The following is a 19592-nucleotide window of genomic DNA, read 5'->3' as shown; positions in this document are numbered from 1 at the left end:
CATTTATACTGTTACAATTATAGCATCAAAATAACTTACCCCGTAGGCATGATGCAAATTCATCAGTAAATTTTTTCCCGACATCTAAGTTATTAAGAACAACACCGTTCCGGCTGTTACTATAGATTTTCGGATACAAGTCATGAAAAAAGCTGGCCACAACCTTTTCAACATTAAATTTGGAGGTTTCTGACTCTTCTTCAATTGCTGTCAAAGACCTAAAAGAAATCGCCTTGTGATTTCCGAAAGAAAAAGGAGATTATGCGAACAATGGAATAAACTGAAGAAGTTTATGATAATATCGACGATATCACATCCTTCATATCATACCAAGAGCCTTATTGCCCCTACTGTGGTGGATAATTGAGTTGCGAAAGCAACACTTTGGTTGTGTCGTTATTTTTTTTTCTAGCACCCCAATTTCAGCTTATTCCTAGAAAGTGGTAAGGGTCTGCGGTTTTTATGGAAAATGTGGAGCTTAGGCCGGATTGATGAATATGACTTTGCATTTTGGAAAGCTTCGTAGAGCATTTGCCTAGGGCCAAAAAGGATAGATTTTGCTTGTCCTTGAGCCAAAGCCTATAGTGTGTTAAGTGATTTGGAGTTTTATAGCCTATGTCAGAGAACTATCTGAAGTTTATGAGCTAAAAGCCAACTTTTGCTTAAAACTCCCCTATATATCTCACAATTGGTATCGGCCTGTTTTTGGTTTCAGTGTGTACCTTACTACTGAAGTTGTTAACCCCTTTAAACTTTCATTCTGGTATATCTCATTCTACCAAAAAATGGATGACATACACTCTGACCAGCTCATCAAGAACTATCGACTGCCGTCGAAAATAAATCTATTTTAGTCCAAAAGTTGATTTTTTTGCCGTAGGTCAAGTTTAAGATCCTTACAGATTAACAACTCAGCGTTTAATCGAAGCGAGGAAACAGAACCAAAGTCTTGCTCTTGCAACACTTTACTCGGCGAAGCCGAACAAAGGTTGCCGTAACACCTCACGTTGCCCATGCAACGTAGATCTAGTTCAGCTTTACCACTTTCTACGAGCCTCATTTTCTTTATATATAAAGTAGGGTATATATAAATAAAATATACAACAATAAGAGATTACACACAATGTGTGTGCCGCCAGTTTTCGGCACAGCTTCGGGGACTATATACACGCCCTTCGCCAAGGTTTTGGTTGGTAAAAAACCAATTTTAGTCTAATTATCTCTGCTGCCTCTAAACTTTCCAAACATAGCCCAACGTCACCACTCTTTCCCACCCTCAGTTGACCCCTCAAGTTTTTCGCTTGAATACGCCTTTTATCATTGAATCCACTTCTAGGTTTTAAATTTTTCTTTCTTTTAAAAATTTATATCTTTTCCTGATTTTATCACCTATTTACTTTGCAATTATTCAAAAATTTGCAGAATTTTTTAAAATAAATTTCATGGTCTTTCTTTGTTGGTCAAGGCAAGGATATGAGCTCACAACTCCCAAAGCAGGGAGGGATCCATGGGTGCTATTTATTTTTCCATCTGCTGATAAGAAATAATATGTTGTATAATGGCTGTAAGGATAGCTCTTATCTAGTAAAATAATACACGTAATCCACGGCCCAAAGTGAAAATTTTAAAAGCCCGTAAAGAAAACTGTCTAGTCGTTTATACCTTGTTCGATAATAGTAACTATCCTATTAAGCTCAATAATAATAGTTTATCGCGAAAATTTAAAGGAATTTCAAAATAGCCTGAAACTTTTTCAAAATAGTCCTGGATTAAAATGAAAGAACCATCACTGAAAGATTACTACTAACAACTCACTACGAAATCAAGGCGTATAGGTTAGGAGGCTAGTTGAGCCAATCTCTCCAACTTCTGGACTTGTCTCATATACCAGAACCCTATCCTTGGTTTCTCTCAAACGTCAAGTCGAGAGGACAAGAAAGTTTCTTGTTTTATCGTACTACAAACCCCTAATAATTGATGAACCAGAAACAACAAGATTTTGTCCCGGTTTGGTTTTCCATTTTGCTGGTAACTTGCTGTTGCTGGGAATATGATATTCCCCTTAGGCCAAGCTCGACAATTTCATCACTAAATTAGCACGATCATTTTCCACAAATGTTATGAAATTCCTTCTACAAAGTCCCAAAGTTGACTGCAATGGCTATACCACGCATTACCCCGACTGTTATACATTGGCGACATACTGAATGGCTGTAGATACTGTAGCCAATTTGTTCTGTAGTTGCAGTATGGATTTTGACCACGGAGGGAAAACTTTTTTTGAGATTTTGAAGTTACTGTTTTGTGGTTTAGTTTTTTCCTTTGAGATCCAGATCAGTGGGACGTTGTGGCGTCCAATTATCTTAGGTGTTGGACCCACGGTCCTAAATATCCAAAAAAAAAAAATTCTCCTATTCATAGGGCGTTTATCCGCACATAAAGGCACTGAATTTTCTTTGGACACAATGGTAAAATTAACTCAGCTCTGCTTTAATCATTTCAGGTTGCGTCAGTATGATATTTAAAGCTAATGAATTAATAATGGAGGTAATATTGGTCCATTCAATTCACTTTTCCCCTCATTGGTCGGCATCCCTTAGGCCTGCAAAGGAGGCCAGGTTATGTTTATTTGTTTTGCTAGCAGTTTATGTATTGAGTTCAAGTTCAAGTTTTTGGTCTGTTCCAAAATCTGATGAATAAAAATGAATTACATTTTCCATGCCCGCTTTAGGTTATTCTCCAACTCATTTAGCCCAAAAACTGAGAAAGAAGGTTTTGAGTCCCTCCCCATCTGACAAACAACAGCCATCTGGCGTTTTCTGTCGCCATATATCACAAAAATACAATTTTCACCCAAAGAGGATGAGAATCCCAGGGACTATAAATTCTAAAATAGGTGGTTTTTACTTAACCTAAATTTTAAAGTAGGTCAGACCTCAACACGGAATATTTTTAGGCCCGTATCATGAAAAATTAATGAATAGGTTCATTTTTTTCATTCTAAGTTGTTACCATTATTTGAAATTATATCTATTTCATTTGCCCCCCCCCCCTTGGATCCTAAATTCGCCATTAATCCACAAATACAAAAGATACCGACCCAGCAATTGCTCATCATAAACGTTTGTTAAAACACAACCGCAAAATCAGCTTTCATCTATGGAATCCCCTTCTCATACAATGATGTTTAAAGTTGTATGCATGTAATAGTTGTTCAGTATTTAATAGGTATTAGTTGTTTTGACAACCATTGTAATGTCTTTTTTCTCTTTTTCCCGTTTTTTTTTCATTTCTCTGTTTTGTACTCCGTCTCAGCATACTTTTCTGTTTTTTCTGACGGATTAGAAATAAATAAATACCAAGTTTTGCTATGATTGTTAGCATTATTTAGTTTGTTAAGCTTAACTATTTGTTTCTACAAGGAGTACCATTTTACCGTAAGGTCGCAAAAGGAGTTTTAATGGCTTAATTAAAAGCTTCTTATAAATTCGTCTTCATATTTGCTTCGTAAAGAGCCATACTTCCATATGGAACTTTTCGGTGACAATTTCTAGAGCTGAAAGGCTGAGAAGCATAAGAAGGATACTATTTTGATTATCCACGATTGAACATTTTGAGCTACAATTTCATAACTCCCTTCTTGTATGCTCACCACCCCCTGGCAAGTGAAAACTATATAATGTTCTTTCCAAAAAAAAAAAAAAATACCCCAATTACTAATTTCCATTTTCATGAAAATAATTACTTGTTATGTGCAAATTCTTAAAAGTAGATCAAATGACATACCTACTTTCGTATCCTAGATTTTCGCCCGGGGGGGAGGGGTTACAACTTCTTATGAACATGTTTCACTTGTATTTTTGTGGCTTTTGTACGAGTTTGATAGAAATTTTGGGGAGTGGGTTCAAACATTGTGACCTTCCCCCTGGTTACGGCCAGGGAAATGCCCCCCAGAATATTAATGTACGTGAAAATGCTACACAAATCTTGTCCAAAAATTTAAAAGATGCTAAAAGTAAAAACAACATTTAATATTCTTAGGAGAATCTACGTAGATTTCTTTCAGTCTCAGTTCATATATTTACAAAAAGAGCAAGCAACAATAAGAAACGATACGAACAAGCTGAAACGTTTCAAGTTCACGTTTCACGTTTCAAATGAACACGTTTCAAAAGCTGAAACGTTTCACGTTTCAATGAACACAATCGTTGTCTGTTTTGAGCAAACCTTGCTTGACTGAGGGTTGAGCCGTTTTTGAAAATTTTGTACTAATATTCTTAATAGTTTCACTACGTTTATCCAACTCAAGCTTATATGCTCAGGTTTGGTTCAATCAGTACTAAAGAAAAAGATGTAATTAATCAGACAATTCCCAAATAAAATGTTTCGTATCAGTAAAGTTATTTAAATTCTTAAACAGTAGAAATGTGCAAGCTTTAGCAGCTATTTTCCCTGTCTGGAGTAAACTCATATTCTAGCTTTAAAGCTAGTGTCTGTTTGGTCGATGTAGCCTTTTGACACACTAATAAATTACTAATCTGAAACAGGTGTATGTAAAAAAAAATATCATATGAAAAAAAATTTAGGGCGTCACATCTCATAGAGAATTTCTAGATAAATCTGCTCAGCCATTAAAAAAAAATCACCGAATTTGAAAATTGGGTAAGCGTCTTAGCTACATTCAGACTTGAGATACCTTTTTCTCACTCGCCTAGGCAAAAATGCAGGTTTGAGCGTGTCCTAACGTGAATTTTGCCTGGTTTAAAAGTTGAAAATGTCGTCCTTAATTGCTTTGTATATCTAGGTAAGATAATGTATCTTACTGTTGGAACGTAAAACAGGGTAATAGACTTGAAAAACTTGAAAACTCGATAATTTCTTCTAGATCACCAAGTGACATAATGAGAGTCGTCTTGGTTATTTAGAATACCAACACATCAAAATGAGCAATTTTTTGCCCCTACACCAATAATAAGTCTATTCATGCCTAAAATCAAGATTTCTTTATGCCCCTTCAAAATTTTGAAGTTTTGAAGGCAGTACCAAGTTTTTCCCGGTGTTACCGAGTTGAAAAATGAAAATAAATAAGCGAAAAATGATTAATTGAATTTGACAGTGTTTCGTTCGTAAACATGCAAACATCAGTAATCTGTTGATTCACAAAGACAAGTACAAGCTTCAATAAAAGCTAAATCTTGTTAAGCTGTTTAATGTTATTTGTTTTTAGCTGATTTTTGGCTGATTTTCAAGTCATGTTTTTCCTTATTTTAATTTGTTGGCCTCTCCTCCCAAAAAATGCATCCTGAAGCTCTTTTCCAGCAAAACTTGCTCATTTTTCTCAATTTTATAACATAAACATACCAACCAACTCAACCAATAAGATTTCATTTTAATTTTCCCTTTAGCCAACTCATCCGATCAGATTTCATTTTCGCTGTCCTTGAGGTGTGGTTTACTTCTCTTGAAATAAAAGATTTTGACGATTCTATGCTGTATTTTCTTCTTCAAAATTCATTCCAAAAGTGTAAGACTATTGCCGTCAAGGACAAGTTTCAGTCCTTGGTACCTTATGAGCCCTACCCATTGATTTGACTTTACCCTGATTGTTTTGAAGAAAAAAACATCAGCAACAAGAAATATGTGCTTCGCATAAACCACTGAAAATGTTTCGACAAGACTTTTAACCTAAAAATAAACGAAAATACCCCTCATACTCCCTCAGAAAAAAAAATATAAGAAGCAGAAAATAATTAGAAATAATATATGCAAGCCCACATCATAAACACGCAAATAAATAGAATAAGAGGACTTAGAGGACTTCATTAGCAATAGTAATTTATTTAAAGACATCTTAAACCACTGTTCTGTCATTTGAAATGAATAATTTTCATTTCATTTCATTGAAATATTCATTTGAAATGAATAATCAGGAACATGTTGAGATAGGGGTGGGCTTCATTTTTTTCAATTTTCTCATAATTTTTACAATAATTTTTGTTTATTTTAAGTTTCAACTTAAAACCTTTTTGTTTCCGTCTTTATTATTTTTTTTTTTTGCTTTATAAGTTCTACCCCTCACCTAAAAGAAATCTACTTGCCTCACCTAAAAGAAATCTACTTGCCTCACCTAAAATTTACAATAAGAGAAATATTACTTTTTACACAGCTTGGGTTCATTAGATCAATAATGGATAGTACTTTGGATTTGTCAATGAACTGTTCAGGCATATACTCAAGCAGGGGTAGAGGTTTGTTTCTTACACCCCTCCTCAGAAATATCAATTTCTTAAGAATGTTCTCATAATTGGTCTTCTTTTTCCCAAGTTGTATTCCCTTAGCCACAATTTCAAACCTCCAAAACAAACTCTTATTAAGACTTCTGCTAATGTTTATAATTGTTTACAACAAAAGAAATATCATTTATGTCACATATTTGGTTTATTAGATCAACGACCGTGTCTATTTAGTTTTCTCAAAAGAATTTATTTATAATTAAATATTCATTTGGCAAAATGTTGCAATATGCTTGCAATGTTGCAATTGACGCGAGGAATAATCAATATTTCATGCGTCACTAATCGCAAAATTTTTGCCAAATCATCTCTTGACTCAAAGCCCAGCACCAGGAGAGATCAGTACAAAAATCATTCGATGTAATTCTGAAACTACCCCTTCACTAAAAACACAAAACGAACCATACATTCTATAGATACTTGAAAACATCACGAGTCAGTTTATCTTAGCTAGTTTGGTCGAGATATTTTTCACAATCTGCAGAGCAATAATTTTTGTTTGCTTTAAGTTTTAACTTTACTCTTTATCTTCATTGGTAAAACCATTTCTTTTAATTAATTTTAGTCCTTTTTAATATTTTCTCAAGTATACGCAATAAACCTTCAAAAAAATCTGTGCTTAATCTAGGCAATGAAACAATAGAAAATGAAACATGATTTTTCGTTTAAACAGGAGCCAAGAGCTCATATGGCATGAGCTCTAGCAAAATTTTATGAATCAATAGATTGATTTAAAAGGAAAATCAGAGGCTTAATAACGGTCGGGACTTAAAACAAGAGCTCTGAGACAACAGGTCCTTCAAAATATCAAAGTTCATTAAGATCCGATCACCCAGTAGTAAATTAAAAACACCTCATTTTCTAATTTTTCTTCTCCCTTCAGCCCCCTCCCTCAGATGGTCGAATCGGGGAAAACGACTTTATCAAGTCACTTTGTGCAGGTCCCTGACATGCCTGCCAATTTTCATTGTCTTAGCACGTCCAGAACCACCGAACTCACCAAAGCACTGGACCCTCCTAACTCCCCCAAAGAGAGCGAATCCGGTCCTGTTATGTCAATCACGTATCTAGGACTTGTGCTTATTCTTCCCATCAAGTTTCATCCTGATATCTCCATTCTAAGCGTTTTCCAAGATTTCTGATTCCCCCTCCCCATCTAACTCCCCTAATGACACTGGATCCGGTCGGGATTTAAAATAAGAGATTCGAGTTACAAGGTCCATCTAAATATGAAATTTCATTAAGATATGAAATATGGAATTTCATATGAAACCTCATTTTTTCTATTTTTCAGAATCAACCCTCCCCTCAACTCCCCCAAAGAGAGCGGATCCGTTCCGGTTATGTCAGTCACGTATTTTTCCCACCAAGTTTCAGCCCGATTCCTCCACTCTAAGCGCTTTCCAAGATTTCAGGTTCCCCTCTCCAACTCCCCCCAAGTCACCGGATCCAATCTGGATTTAAAATAAGAGCTCTGATACACGATATCCTTCTAAATATAAAATTTCACTAATATCTGATCACCCATTCGTAAGTTAAAAATGCCTCATTTTTTCTATTTTTCCGAATTAACCATACCCCCAACCCCCAGATGGTCAAATCGGGGAAACGACTATTTCTAATATAATCTGGTCTGGTCCCTGATACGCCTGCCAAATTTCGTTGTCCTAGCCTATCTGGAAGTGCCCAAACTAGCAAAACTGGGACAGACCGACAGAATTTGCGATCGCTATATGTTACTTGGTAATTACCAAGTGCCATAAAAATGACATTGCGTGTATGTTTTACTTTCTACCTCAATTAAACTTTCACAAAAGAACTGTAGTTCTAGAACGTTGTCAAAACGCTTAAGACCCAGAGGGGGGGGGGCATATGTTGTCACTGCCATCTTAGAGAATTTGCGAACAAGAAATTCATTTTTTTTTACGACAATGGATTAAATAATTTTTTCCATCTGGCAGCTTCTCTTTTTTGAAACACATTTTTTGTTTTAACATACTAAAGGGACTGGGAAGGTGATACAAAAGGTGGGGGATTGTGAACCTTCGGTTCAGTATTTTTTACATGGTAACTTAGAGGAAGCCCTTATTATTTTTTCCAGCCTTCCCACTCCAGAAGCGGCACCAAAACGTGTCAAGCATGGTGCCCCATGACTATTTGAGAGTGAGATACAAAAATTAGAAAGAAAGTAGGATTTGATTTAAAATTAGATAAACTTTTTCAATTAGTGTAATAAATTGAAACTGATTTTTTAAATTATATTTACATATGTGTTATTAAGATTAGATATAATTGTAAATTTTTAATTAAAATTAGGCTTAAAAATGATTAGAAAAAAGATCTGAATTAAAATTAGATATCACAAGTAGATGAGATATAAAAGTTAGAAATAAATTAGAATTAAAATTATATTAGTTTTTTGAATTAGTGTAATTAAATTGAAATTATTTTTTTTAATTAGATTTACAAATCTGTTATTAAAATTAGAAATGAATTGGAAAATTTTATCAAAATTAGGCTTAAAAATAGATTAGAAATGAGATCTTAATTAAAAATTAGATTCCACAAGTAGATACATACTAGCCATATGAAACAAAAAAAATATTCTTTTAGAGCCGAATCTTCCGAGTAGGTGGGCTCAAAATCCCGAACTCGAATGTTTTGGACAGTGAACTTGAAAAAGCGAATGTTTTTCTGATGAAGTTAAAGATAAAAGTTATACTTTAAAACGATAAAAACTACTAACTCGCAGCGTATGCAAAATATAAAGAAAATTTATTTCAGATGAACTGGCTTGTGAGATTTTTGAAAAGCTAACGTTTTACGGGAAACAAAACACTTCACAACAAGGCAGAAATATGAGAAAAAAAATCTTAAGTGGCCTGCAGAAAATAAAGACTATTTTATAAAGCTATTAATATTTTTTCACCAGCCAAGAAATAATAAATTTTACAATACAATTTTCATTCTCTAAAAAGGTCCAAAAAACCTATTTTAAAGTAGTGCGCTTGTTTTTCGGAATTCGAATCTTATATTTTTCGTTTTACAATTTTTTTTAAGTTTTAACATATACAACATAACATAAACGACATTAAGTTGTTTAACATATATTTTTTGTTTTAACTCTTTCTTTCATTCGTTACTTGGTTGCCCCTACTGGGAAAATTAGTTAGAAAACTTTCCAAAAATTTCATTTTTTAAGATCAACTTTCTCACTTCAAAACTGTGTTCGGGGGGTAAGGGTTGAACCCCTCCCAAAAAATTGTTTGTACGACTCGTAAAAACGTAAGAAAAATGATTAGAATAAAATTTTGTATGCCCGTTATTAGTTTTTTGGTTCCCTCCAAACCTTTACCCCCGAACGAAAATCCTGGATACAGCCTTGGTTACTTTGAAGGTTTTAAAAATATACACAATAAACCCTGCTCAACTTAGAAAGTGTGCAAGGCGTAATTTATCCTTAGCATCTTTGAGGAGCTGTAGATGAAAAATTCAGTTATACATAAACATTTTATAAAACTGAAAAACATTAAACGATTTGACATGTGTAGTTAATATAATGTACGGATACTCATATTATTATATTATTACAGTTTTTATGCCGCAATGCAGCAAACAGTTTTGAACTTCTCGTCAGAAAGTATTCTTTCATTATTTTTGCTTTTTAGAATTTTTCAACTTAGAAGAAGTGATGGTTTGACATGAAAATTGCTCCGTTGGAATCACCATAGTCAGAAACCCTAGACAGGACAGGCCTAGTTGCAGTCCTCCAACTTTCGCCGATTCATCTAGCCAATCTTAAGACTGCAAACAAAAAACCTTTAAGAAAACTTTCGTTGTTACCCCCCCCCCTCAGTAAATCTTGGGTACTGCCCTGGGTTTCAGGCTTTTTTCGAATTTTCTAAAATTTACTTCGCAATAAACTTTAAAGTTAAGACCAACCGAAACAGTAGTTACCATTCCTAAGCCAGCTTAATTTTTTAAAGCGCGTTTTCAAAACGTTTGGTTAGTATGAGCCGTAGTTCGCTCTATAATATGTTGCAACTTTTGCTGAAACCAAGATGGGCCAACAAACTATTTTCTTTCCTAATACAAATTATAACCTCTATCTAAATTAAACAGTAAATCTAACAGCAATAACTGAAATCTAAACAGTAGTTCAAATAGTATACTAACCTTTCAATTTCTGAAAACAATTTTGCTATATGTATCCGCGCTATGGCTGCTACTTGTTCGTATAGTTGGAAGAACATGGCTTCTGTTTTATTTGCCCCTAATCTGATGCTTCTAATTAATTCAACTGTAACAAAGAGAATACATTTAATTTACAGTGTTATATCGTGTGGAGTTAATTTATTATAAAATGTAAAGTGTAAACTATCAGAAATGATTTTTTAGACCCTTAGACCCAAAAATCTCGGTCACCCCTTAGTTCTAAAACTATCTAGGTTAGTTCTGCCCAAGGGTGGATGGATGATAGATTATCTGTCAGCAAGTGACATCATTTTTACAAAATCCTGAAAAAGGCTTACGCCAGCTTTGCCTCTCACTCAGACTATTTGTCTTAGCTTTTTCTCCAATTTAGCCATGACTTGATGCCAGCAACTTGATTTTAATTCAAACACTTAGATTCTTCATTTCTTAGATTAAATAAAAAAACAAGTTTTTTAACTGAAAGTAAGAAGCGACATTAAAACTTAAAACGAACAGAAATTAATCCGTATATGAAAGGGGCTGTTCCCTCCTCAACGCCCTTACACTAAAGTTTGACTCTTTCTCTCAACTCTACTTTTTAAAACAGAAAAAGATAACTTTAGCGTAAAGAGCAGGGAGTTGAGGAGGGAACAGCTTCTTTCATATACTGATTAATTTCTGTTCCTCTTAAGTTTTAATGTCGCTCTTTACTTTCAGTTAAAAAAACTTGTTTTTTTATTTAATTGCTGAACGATTTTGAATTAATACATGTTCTGATTTTGGCTCTCCGCACATGAATAATTAATACGGAATTTGCATATTATTATACGTTTGGCCTAATTGGCTTTCTCGTACTTTTGATCGGACAATTTCGAGAAAAAAGGAGCGTTGCCCTCCAATTTTTTGGTTGCTTAAACAGACAACAAGAACTTTTGATTTTTACGAGCGTTTTTGTCAGTAAAAATATGCATAACTTATGAAATAACTTACGTAACGACCTTCTATATTCGTATGTTTTTATTACGTATATGAGGGGGTTCATCCCCTCGTCAATACCTCGCTCTTTACACTAAAGCTTAAATTTTGTCCCAAATCCTTAAGAATGACCCCTGAATCACAAAGGCCGTAGAATAAATAGTTGAAATTACTAAAAGTAACTATAGCGTGAAGAGCGAGGTATTATGAGGAGGTGAACCCTATATGCGTAGTAATTTATTTTCGTTTAAGTTTTAATGCTACTCCTTACTTCAAGTTGAAAAAACTTTTTCATAATTATTTTTTCATTGATCTTTTTAAATAACGCTAGAAAATCCTGCAATTCCTTCATGGAAATTCTCTTCCCCCATGACAAATTCCTCCATAGAAATATCCCCCACATAACCCCCTCTTATTAAGCCCTCCTCTCCCCAGTAAAAAAAATACCCCTGAAAACGTCTGTACACTTCCCAATAACCATTACTATATGTAAACACTGGTCAAAGTATGTAACTTGCAGCCCCTCCCACGGGGACTGTGGGAGATTAAGTCGTCCCAAAGACATAGTTATTAGGTTTTCCGACTATGCTGCATAAAATGGATATCTCAGAATTTTGATCCGGTGACTTTGGGAAAATCTGAGTGTGTGAGGGGGCCTAAGTGCCCTCCAATTTTTTGGCCAATTATAAAAGGCACTAGAACCTTTAATTTTCGTTAGAATGAGCCCACTCGCGACATTCTAGTACCAATGGGTCGATCCGATCACCCCGGGGAAAAAAACGAAAACAAATAAACACGCATCCTTAATCCGTCTTCTGGCAAAAAAAAAATACAAAATTCCACGTCTTTGTAGATAGGAGCTTGAAACTTCTAGAATAGGGTTCTCTGATGCGCCAAATCTGATGGTGTGATTTTTTTTAAGACTTCATGACTTTTAGGGGGTGTTTCCCCCTATTTCCTAAAATAAACAAATTTTTCTCGGGCTCGTAACTTTTGATGTAACTATTGGTATAAAAATTCTATTTTTTAGACTTTCGGTTACTATTGAGCCAGGTCACTCTTTACTACAGTTCGTTACCACGAGCTGTTTGATTAGACACTGTCTTTCCATAAACAAAATTATACAAAAGAAAATGTAGAAAAAACGGGTGTAGTATTTAAAACAAGACAGTGGACTAAAATCAAAAAAGCCAACTATATATACTAAAAAATTTCAAATTTATCAGCTTCACATCCCAAAATAGTTCTGCCCAAAGAGGGATGGATGATAGACTATCTGTCAACAAGTGACATCATTTTTATGCAATCCTGAAAAGGGCTTATGCCAGCTTTGCCTCTCGCTCAGACTACCTGTCTTTACTTTTTCTCCAATTAGCCATGGCTTGATACCAGCAACTTGAGTTTAATTCAAGAGTATTGATTTTAATTCAATTTTAATTAATTCAATTTGATTTTAATTAAGAGAATATTGATTTTAATTCAAACTCTTAGATTCTTGATTTCTTAGAAACTGTCTTTCCATAAACAAAATTATACAAAAGAAAATATAGAAAAATGGGTTTAATATTTTAAAACAAGACAGTAGACAAATATCAAAAAAGCAAACTATAAATAATAAGAAATTCCGAAAATATCAGCTTCACGTCCGGAAGCATGCATCAACGAAAAAAAAAACAACAATAAACAAACAAAACTGACATATAACAGCCATGTGATAATATTCACTACACAATAGCAAACAAACAAACACTGCTGTATCATTGCTGTCGCTTTATTGATACCAGAAAGACAATTTGTAATATTTGACACATTTGACAATGTTTCGTTGCTAGTACAGGTTGAATATTATCATATTGGACGTTATCATGATGTGAGTTTACTTATCGTTTTGTTTTTTCCTTTTCTGTATATGTTTTTTTAACTTAGTTCGTTGCTATTTTTTCGAATTATTAGTAGTAGTAGTAGTGGTAATAAAAGTTTCCGGCCGAGAAGCCGAAATATTCGGTATTTTTTATTGTTTTATTTTGTGTCCACCGTTTTCTTTGAAAATATTACGCCCGTTTTTCTATGTTTTCATTTGCATAATTATCAAAAAGACGAATATAAGAAGAGGAAAAACTTCTTTGCCAAGAACTTGACTGAACTCCAAAGAGCACAGGTACCTTATAACAGAAAAATCTGTTGCTAGTGTCGACAAAAAATATCAGTCATCTAGCGTTTGGCCTCTCTTGGCATTTTTTAAAACTTTGCAATCGTTTTCTACCAGAAAATGAAATGAGACACTTGTTACTACACTAGTTTTACCAGTTATACTAATTAAATTAACTTTTCTGATTACCGCACAAAACATACAAGAAAAAGCTAAACGCAAGATAAGGTTGATGGTTTCTTTGTCGACAAAGAGCCCTAGTTTCCACTTAAGTTACTCATACTCTTCACCAAGTAGCTGGAAGACGATCATCAAGCATTCCCTCCTTTTTTTCTCACTTTTAATATATCCTTCCCATTTTCATACACAATTAAATTAACCAAAACACACATTGCAATAGTGGTTGAGTCAGAAGGGATAGGATATACTTGTCCCAGAGCATTCATCCACTTCGGCACCATTTAGCTAGAAGTTTTTTTGGTTTTTTTTGTAGGTTTTCTTGATTCCTGAAGCATTCCATTGAACAAAAGCCGACGGAATTTTTCCTTGCGAAATCCGTCCATCCATTTTTGGCTAAAATATTAATTATCAAACTAGTAATGTAAAATAAGCATTGTTTGCTATACTTTTGCTTAATCGGTATCCTTATGATCATCTACAGTTTAGTACCAGAGCCAAAAGGTAGGCTTTAGTACCTTCCTGTTTCTATGATAACCGTTTTATAGAAAAGTTGTGAAAGTGTGCTTAAGTTTTGTTTTGTTTTTTGGAGTGGGGGGGGGCTATAACACTATCGACACTCTGAATGTATTCAGAACTTAGATTGAGTTCGGTAATTTTTAAGACGGTGCTGTTCACGGAGCGAACAATTTAACCCAAAGCCCTTAAAACTTCGTCCTGTTTTATTTTTGAAAAGTTTGAAATATATATAAATCAATGTTGCATCAAATGATATTTTACTATTATAATGCCCAAAATGTCAGAAGATTTTAATGAATTAAAGTATGGGGCTGCACTCGGGCATTAATTCTAGCTATATTAAATAAATTTTGTCAAATTTATTCAAAAGCTCAACAAGGGACGTAGATGCATCAGCTTTATGGGTTACATATTCAACGTGGATACCTCTCTTTCATTAGAAGAAATTATCAATTTAAGAAATACTCAGCAGTTTAAAGGTTGACACAGAAACTTCAAGAGGAATTAGGACTAAGAAGATGGTGCGAGGGTTTAAGGAAGCAAATTGTCATTAGTCGGGGTATTGAATGTTTATTACATGTGTAAACTTATTTATATAAGTGTAATGGAAAAGAAAAAGTTTTTCTGACTCATATAACCATGCAGTTAAAAATCATATCTTTCTCGTTAAACAGTTTTGGGATCAGCCAAAACCGAGGAAGGCGTTAGCAAACCCTAGTTGAGGAGCCTAGCAAAACTTAGTGAAGAGCGTTAGCATACTCTAGTTCATTTACACATTTTAAAGATTCACTTTTTAGTTAAATCCTTTTAGAAATTAAATAAAAAACTACTTTTTTTAACTGAAAGTAAGGAGCGACATTAAAACTTAAAACGAACAGAAATTACTACGTATATGAAATGGGTTGTCCCCTCCACAATCCCTCGCTCTTTACGCTAAAGCTTTTAATTGTTTTAAAAAGTAGAATTGTGGCAAAGAGTCAAACTTTAGCGTAAAGAGCGAGGGATTGCGGAGGGGACAACCCATTTCATATACGGAGTAATTTCTATTCGTTTTAAGTTTTAATGTCGCTCCTTACTTTCAGTTAAAAAAAACTAGTTTTTTTTTATTTAATTTCAGAACGTTTTTGAATTAATCCATGTTTGATTTTGGCTCTCCGCACATAAATTATTGAAATGAAATTTGTATATTTTTTTTTTTTTTTTTTTTTTTTGGCTAAATGGCTTTCTCTTAGTTTTGATCAGACGATTTTGAGAAATAAGGGGTGGGGAAGGAGGCCTAACTGCCCTCTAATTTTTCGGTTACTTAAAAAGGCTTCTAGAACTTTTAATTTTTAACGAACGTTTTTATTAGTAAAAAATATGCGTAACTTAAGAATTAACTTACGTAACATACTTTTATATTCTTATATTTTTATTATGTGTACGAGAGGGTTTGTATCCTCGTTAATACCTCGCTCTTTACACTAAATCGTAAGTTTTGTCCCAATTCTTTAAGAATGACCCCTGAATCAAAAAGGCCGTAGAATAAATAGATGAAATTACTAAAAATACTTTAGCATAAAGAGCGAGGTATTTATCTCCTCCTAAATACCTCGCTCTTTATGCTAAAGTATTTTTAGAACCCCTCATATGCGTAATAATCTCTGTTCGTTTTAAATTTCAATGCTATTCCTTACTTTCAATTGAAAAAACGTTTTCATGTTTATTTTTTTCATTGTTTTTTATAGTAATGCTAGAAAATCCTGCGCCCTTTTCATTGAATTTTTCTTCACCCATGACATATTCCTCCAAGGAAATATCCTCCCACATAGCCCCCTCCCATCAACCCCATCCCCCAAACCAAAAAATCCCCCTGTAAACGTCTGTACACTTCCCAATAACCATTACTATTTGTAAACACTGGTCAAAGTTTGTAACTTGCAGCCCCTCCCCCAGGGATTGTGGCGGAGTAAGTCATTCCCAAAGACATAGTTCTTAAGGTTTTCGACTAGGCCGAACAAAATGGCTATCTTAAAATTTTAATCCGTTGACTTTTGGGAAAAAATGAGCGTGGGAGGGGGCCTAGGTGCCCACCAATTATTTTGATCACTTAAAAAGGGCACTAGAACTTTTCATTTCCGTAAGAATGAGCCCTCTTGCGACACTCTAGGACCACTTGGTCGATACGATGACCCCTGGGAAAAAAAAACAAAAACAAACAAACAAATAAACACGCACCCGTGATTTGTCTTCTGGCAAAAAATACGAAATTCCACATTTTTTTAGATAGGAGCTTGAAATTTTTGCTATAGGGTTCTCTGATACGCCGAATGCGATGGTGTGATTTTCGTTAAGATTATATGATTTTTAGGGGATGTTTCCCCCTATTTTCCGAAATAAGGCAAATTTTCTCAGGCTCGTAACTTTTGATGAAAAAGACTAAATTAATTGAAACTTATATATTTAGAATCAGCGTGAAAATCCGATTCTTTTGATGTATCTTTTAGCATCAAAATTTCGTTTTTTAGAGTTTCGTTTACTATTGAGCCGGCTCGCTCCTTACTACAGTTCGTTACCACGAACTGTTTGATAGCCAAAAACTAAGTGAGGAGCTGGAGTGGTGTATCATGTCTTAGTTAAAGCCATTAAAAGAAAGAAAATAAATAGCAAAACTGACATGGCCACCAGGCTCTGAGAAAAAAAGCTCCGCATCTGCTTTGCAGCCGTAGTTCGCAAGGCTCGTATGTGACAAAATTCCATAAATAGGTTTTTCGTGTGCAGTCCAGTGTTGCTACCAAGATCAGTTCCTAAAGTGCTACAGTTGCCCAAATTTGCGTGCAATACAGTGATTTTTATATAGCTATAAATAATGAAATAGCACTTTAGTGCTACAGGTGGCAACCCTGGTGCAACCCTGAATATCACCAGTTTGTGTGAAGACATGTAATAAAGAAAAGAAGTGGTCTTCATACGTGACAAATACATATTGACAACGAATTTCTTACAATATATCAGTATATTACTTACTAAACAAGCAAAAAACTGTTAGTTTTTCTCACACACGCCACAATAATTATTTCTAGAAATCGATATACAGTCCATTTTCCGGCGTGAAAACAACGATCCAGGTAGGTCATGACTTCGGAAAATTTATTCTCATGTCAAACCCTCTTAAAATTTTTCATAAAAGCCCTAGAGACTGAGGTTAGATGATAAAAAGATCTAGACAGATCACTTATTTCTTTTTTTTAGAATCAGAGCAGGTATGGAAACCGCTAAGCTGTTTTTCTTTTCGCAACAATTTTGAAATCGGTCTCCACACAAAATTTGCAAGCGAAGTGGCATATATAGAACTTTGCAGTCTTTACAATGAAATCTTGCTACTTAAACCTCCACACCAAAGGTGTTAACGCGGAGCAAAAATCCTAAATTGGATTACAATGGAAAAATAAATCTAAACGAAGGTAGCCATCAGCTACTAGATCCAAACTATCAAAAGTAAACTCTTAACTTGGGAGTAGCAGTTATTGTTGCTTTAATAAAAATAACAAAACTTTTCGTTATCTAACTGGAAAAGGGGGATGGAACAGGCAAGCAAATTAGAGATTATTTAAGTGGTGACAAAATAGAACAAAAATATCAAGCACAAACAAATTATGCGACAAATTTACGAAATTAAGGGGATATCGCAAGGATTTAAGGTATTAAAAGGCCAATGACTCAAACGCCACCTTGATTTGTAAGATACTTACCCACCCCGTAAATAAGATAATCTGTTAAAAATTAATGGTCATACTAGTTCACAAATTTGTGGTGTAGGCATCCGATAATAAAAATTATCGCGAAAACTTCATTTCGTCGCAAATTTGAAAATCAATAATCAAATCGCAAGTCCAGCTTAGACAAAGCCATCGAGTGCATAGATTGTTCCCAACATCTGCCTCGCTTTTCTCTAGATGTGTTTGACCTTTTCATATTCGGGGATGATATAAGTTCATAATCAATTATTTAAGCCAAATAAAACATAAAAATTAAGGATATGAAAGCAAAAGTTCAGTAAATGATTCCTCCGCTTCGATTAGCACGGCTAATTTCACAACTATTTGCCAATCAAGACGCCGGTGTATTAATGTCTCTTTTTATTAGTGAATAAATTGGTGTACAACTAACAACGAAACTGGGGCAGTTTTTTAATAAAATAAATTAAAAATAAGTAATAAATAAAAATAAAATCTGACATCTTTTTTTTTAATCTGTGTGCAGAATCGTCTTTGTGCAATTCTTTTGTTAAGTCTTTGTGCAAGTCACAGCACAGGGGTGAACTGGGGTTCTTAATTCGAACCATAGGATTTTTTTTGCATGTATTGAGATAAATACACTCCCGTTTGGTCAGATTTTAAAGTAAGAAACAATAAGATGACGTGGTATTCCCTTACAGATTGCTGGAAATGAATTGCATTATATCTAACAACATTGCAATAGATGACATTCAGCATCAACTTTAAGCAGAACCAATTTAATTAAGTTTTCTTTAATGAAAGAAAAAAGCGAAATTAAAACTTAAAACGAACAAAAACTACCGCTTTGCAGTTCGTGCAGCATTTTCTTGGAAATATGTTTCAAATAAACTTGCTCGTGACATTTCTCTATATCTATGAAGTTCTAAAAAAAAATAGCGCTTTACTCAAAGCAGAGATCCAAAAGAATAAAACACAATTAGGATAATGTAAATCTTTAAGTAGCCAGCAGAAAATAAAGAACTATTGAAATTTATAAATTTTACTACACACTTTAATTCGTTACAAAACTGAAGCAAGCTCAACTTTAAGTAAAGTGCTGATTTTCAAGATTTGTTTCCCTACATCCTCAGAACGCGCCCAATCTATCTCAGCCTTTCTGTCATTATAGCCCCAAAAAGCAAGATTGAGCCACTTTTCGCACAGCCTACTCTTTGAAAGCTCTGTTCTCGTATAGCACTGGTTTCTAGAGCACTGGTATAGCACTCGTATAGCACTGGTTTTTCAGGATTCTATATAGTAAGTATCACGAACCAGTTTATTTGAAACAGTTTTTAAGAAATATGTAGCATTAAATAAGAAATGTTAATTCTTTTTCTTCTGAAGTTTCAATTTGGCTCTTTATTTTCACTTCGAAAAATTGTTTTTTTTTTCAAACAACTTTTGTTCGTTTTTAGGGTTAGCCTAAAAGTACACGCAAAAACCAAATAAAAACGTCTTTGTCGGGATTAGGTGAAGAAACTATAAAAGTCAACAGAATTTACTGCTAAAAAAGAAATATTAAATATA

At 34.2% G+C, this 19592-nt stretch overlaps 1 protein-coding gene across 1 annotated transcript in view; it reads right to left on the bottom strand.

Moving 5' to 3' along the window:
• The window catches only part of LOC136033035 (glypican-5-like), a 141403-nt gene that overhangs the window by 71406 nt on the left and 50405 nt on the right, over window positions 1–19592 (bottom strand). Inside the window, exons 3-4 of the mRNA XM_065713600.1 lie at window positions 10470–10593; window positions 40–218 (exon numbers count right to left, since the gene is read on the bottom strand). Coding sequence (XP_065569672.1) covers window positions 40–218; window positions 10470–10593 — 303 coding nt within the window. The remainder of the gene's footprint in view (window positions 1–39; window positions 219–10469; window positions 10594–19592) is intronic.

Source organism: Artemia franciscana, chromosome 1, assembly GCF_032884065.1.
Source record: "Artemia franciscana chromosome 1, ASM3288406v1, whole genome shotgun sequence".
Lineage (NCBI taxonomy): Eukaryota > Metazoa > Arthropoda > Branchiopoda > Anostraca > Artemiidae > Artemia > Artemia franciscana.
The sequence above is the reverse complement of the archived record's forward strand: the minus strand, read 5'-3'. Positions and strand labels throughout refer to the sequence as shown.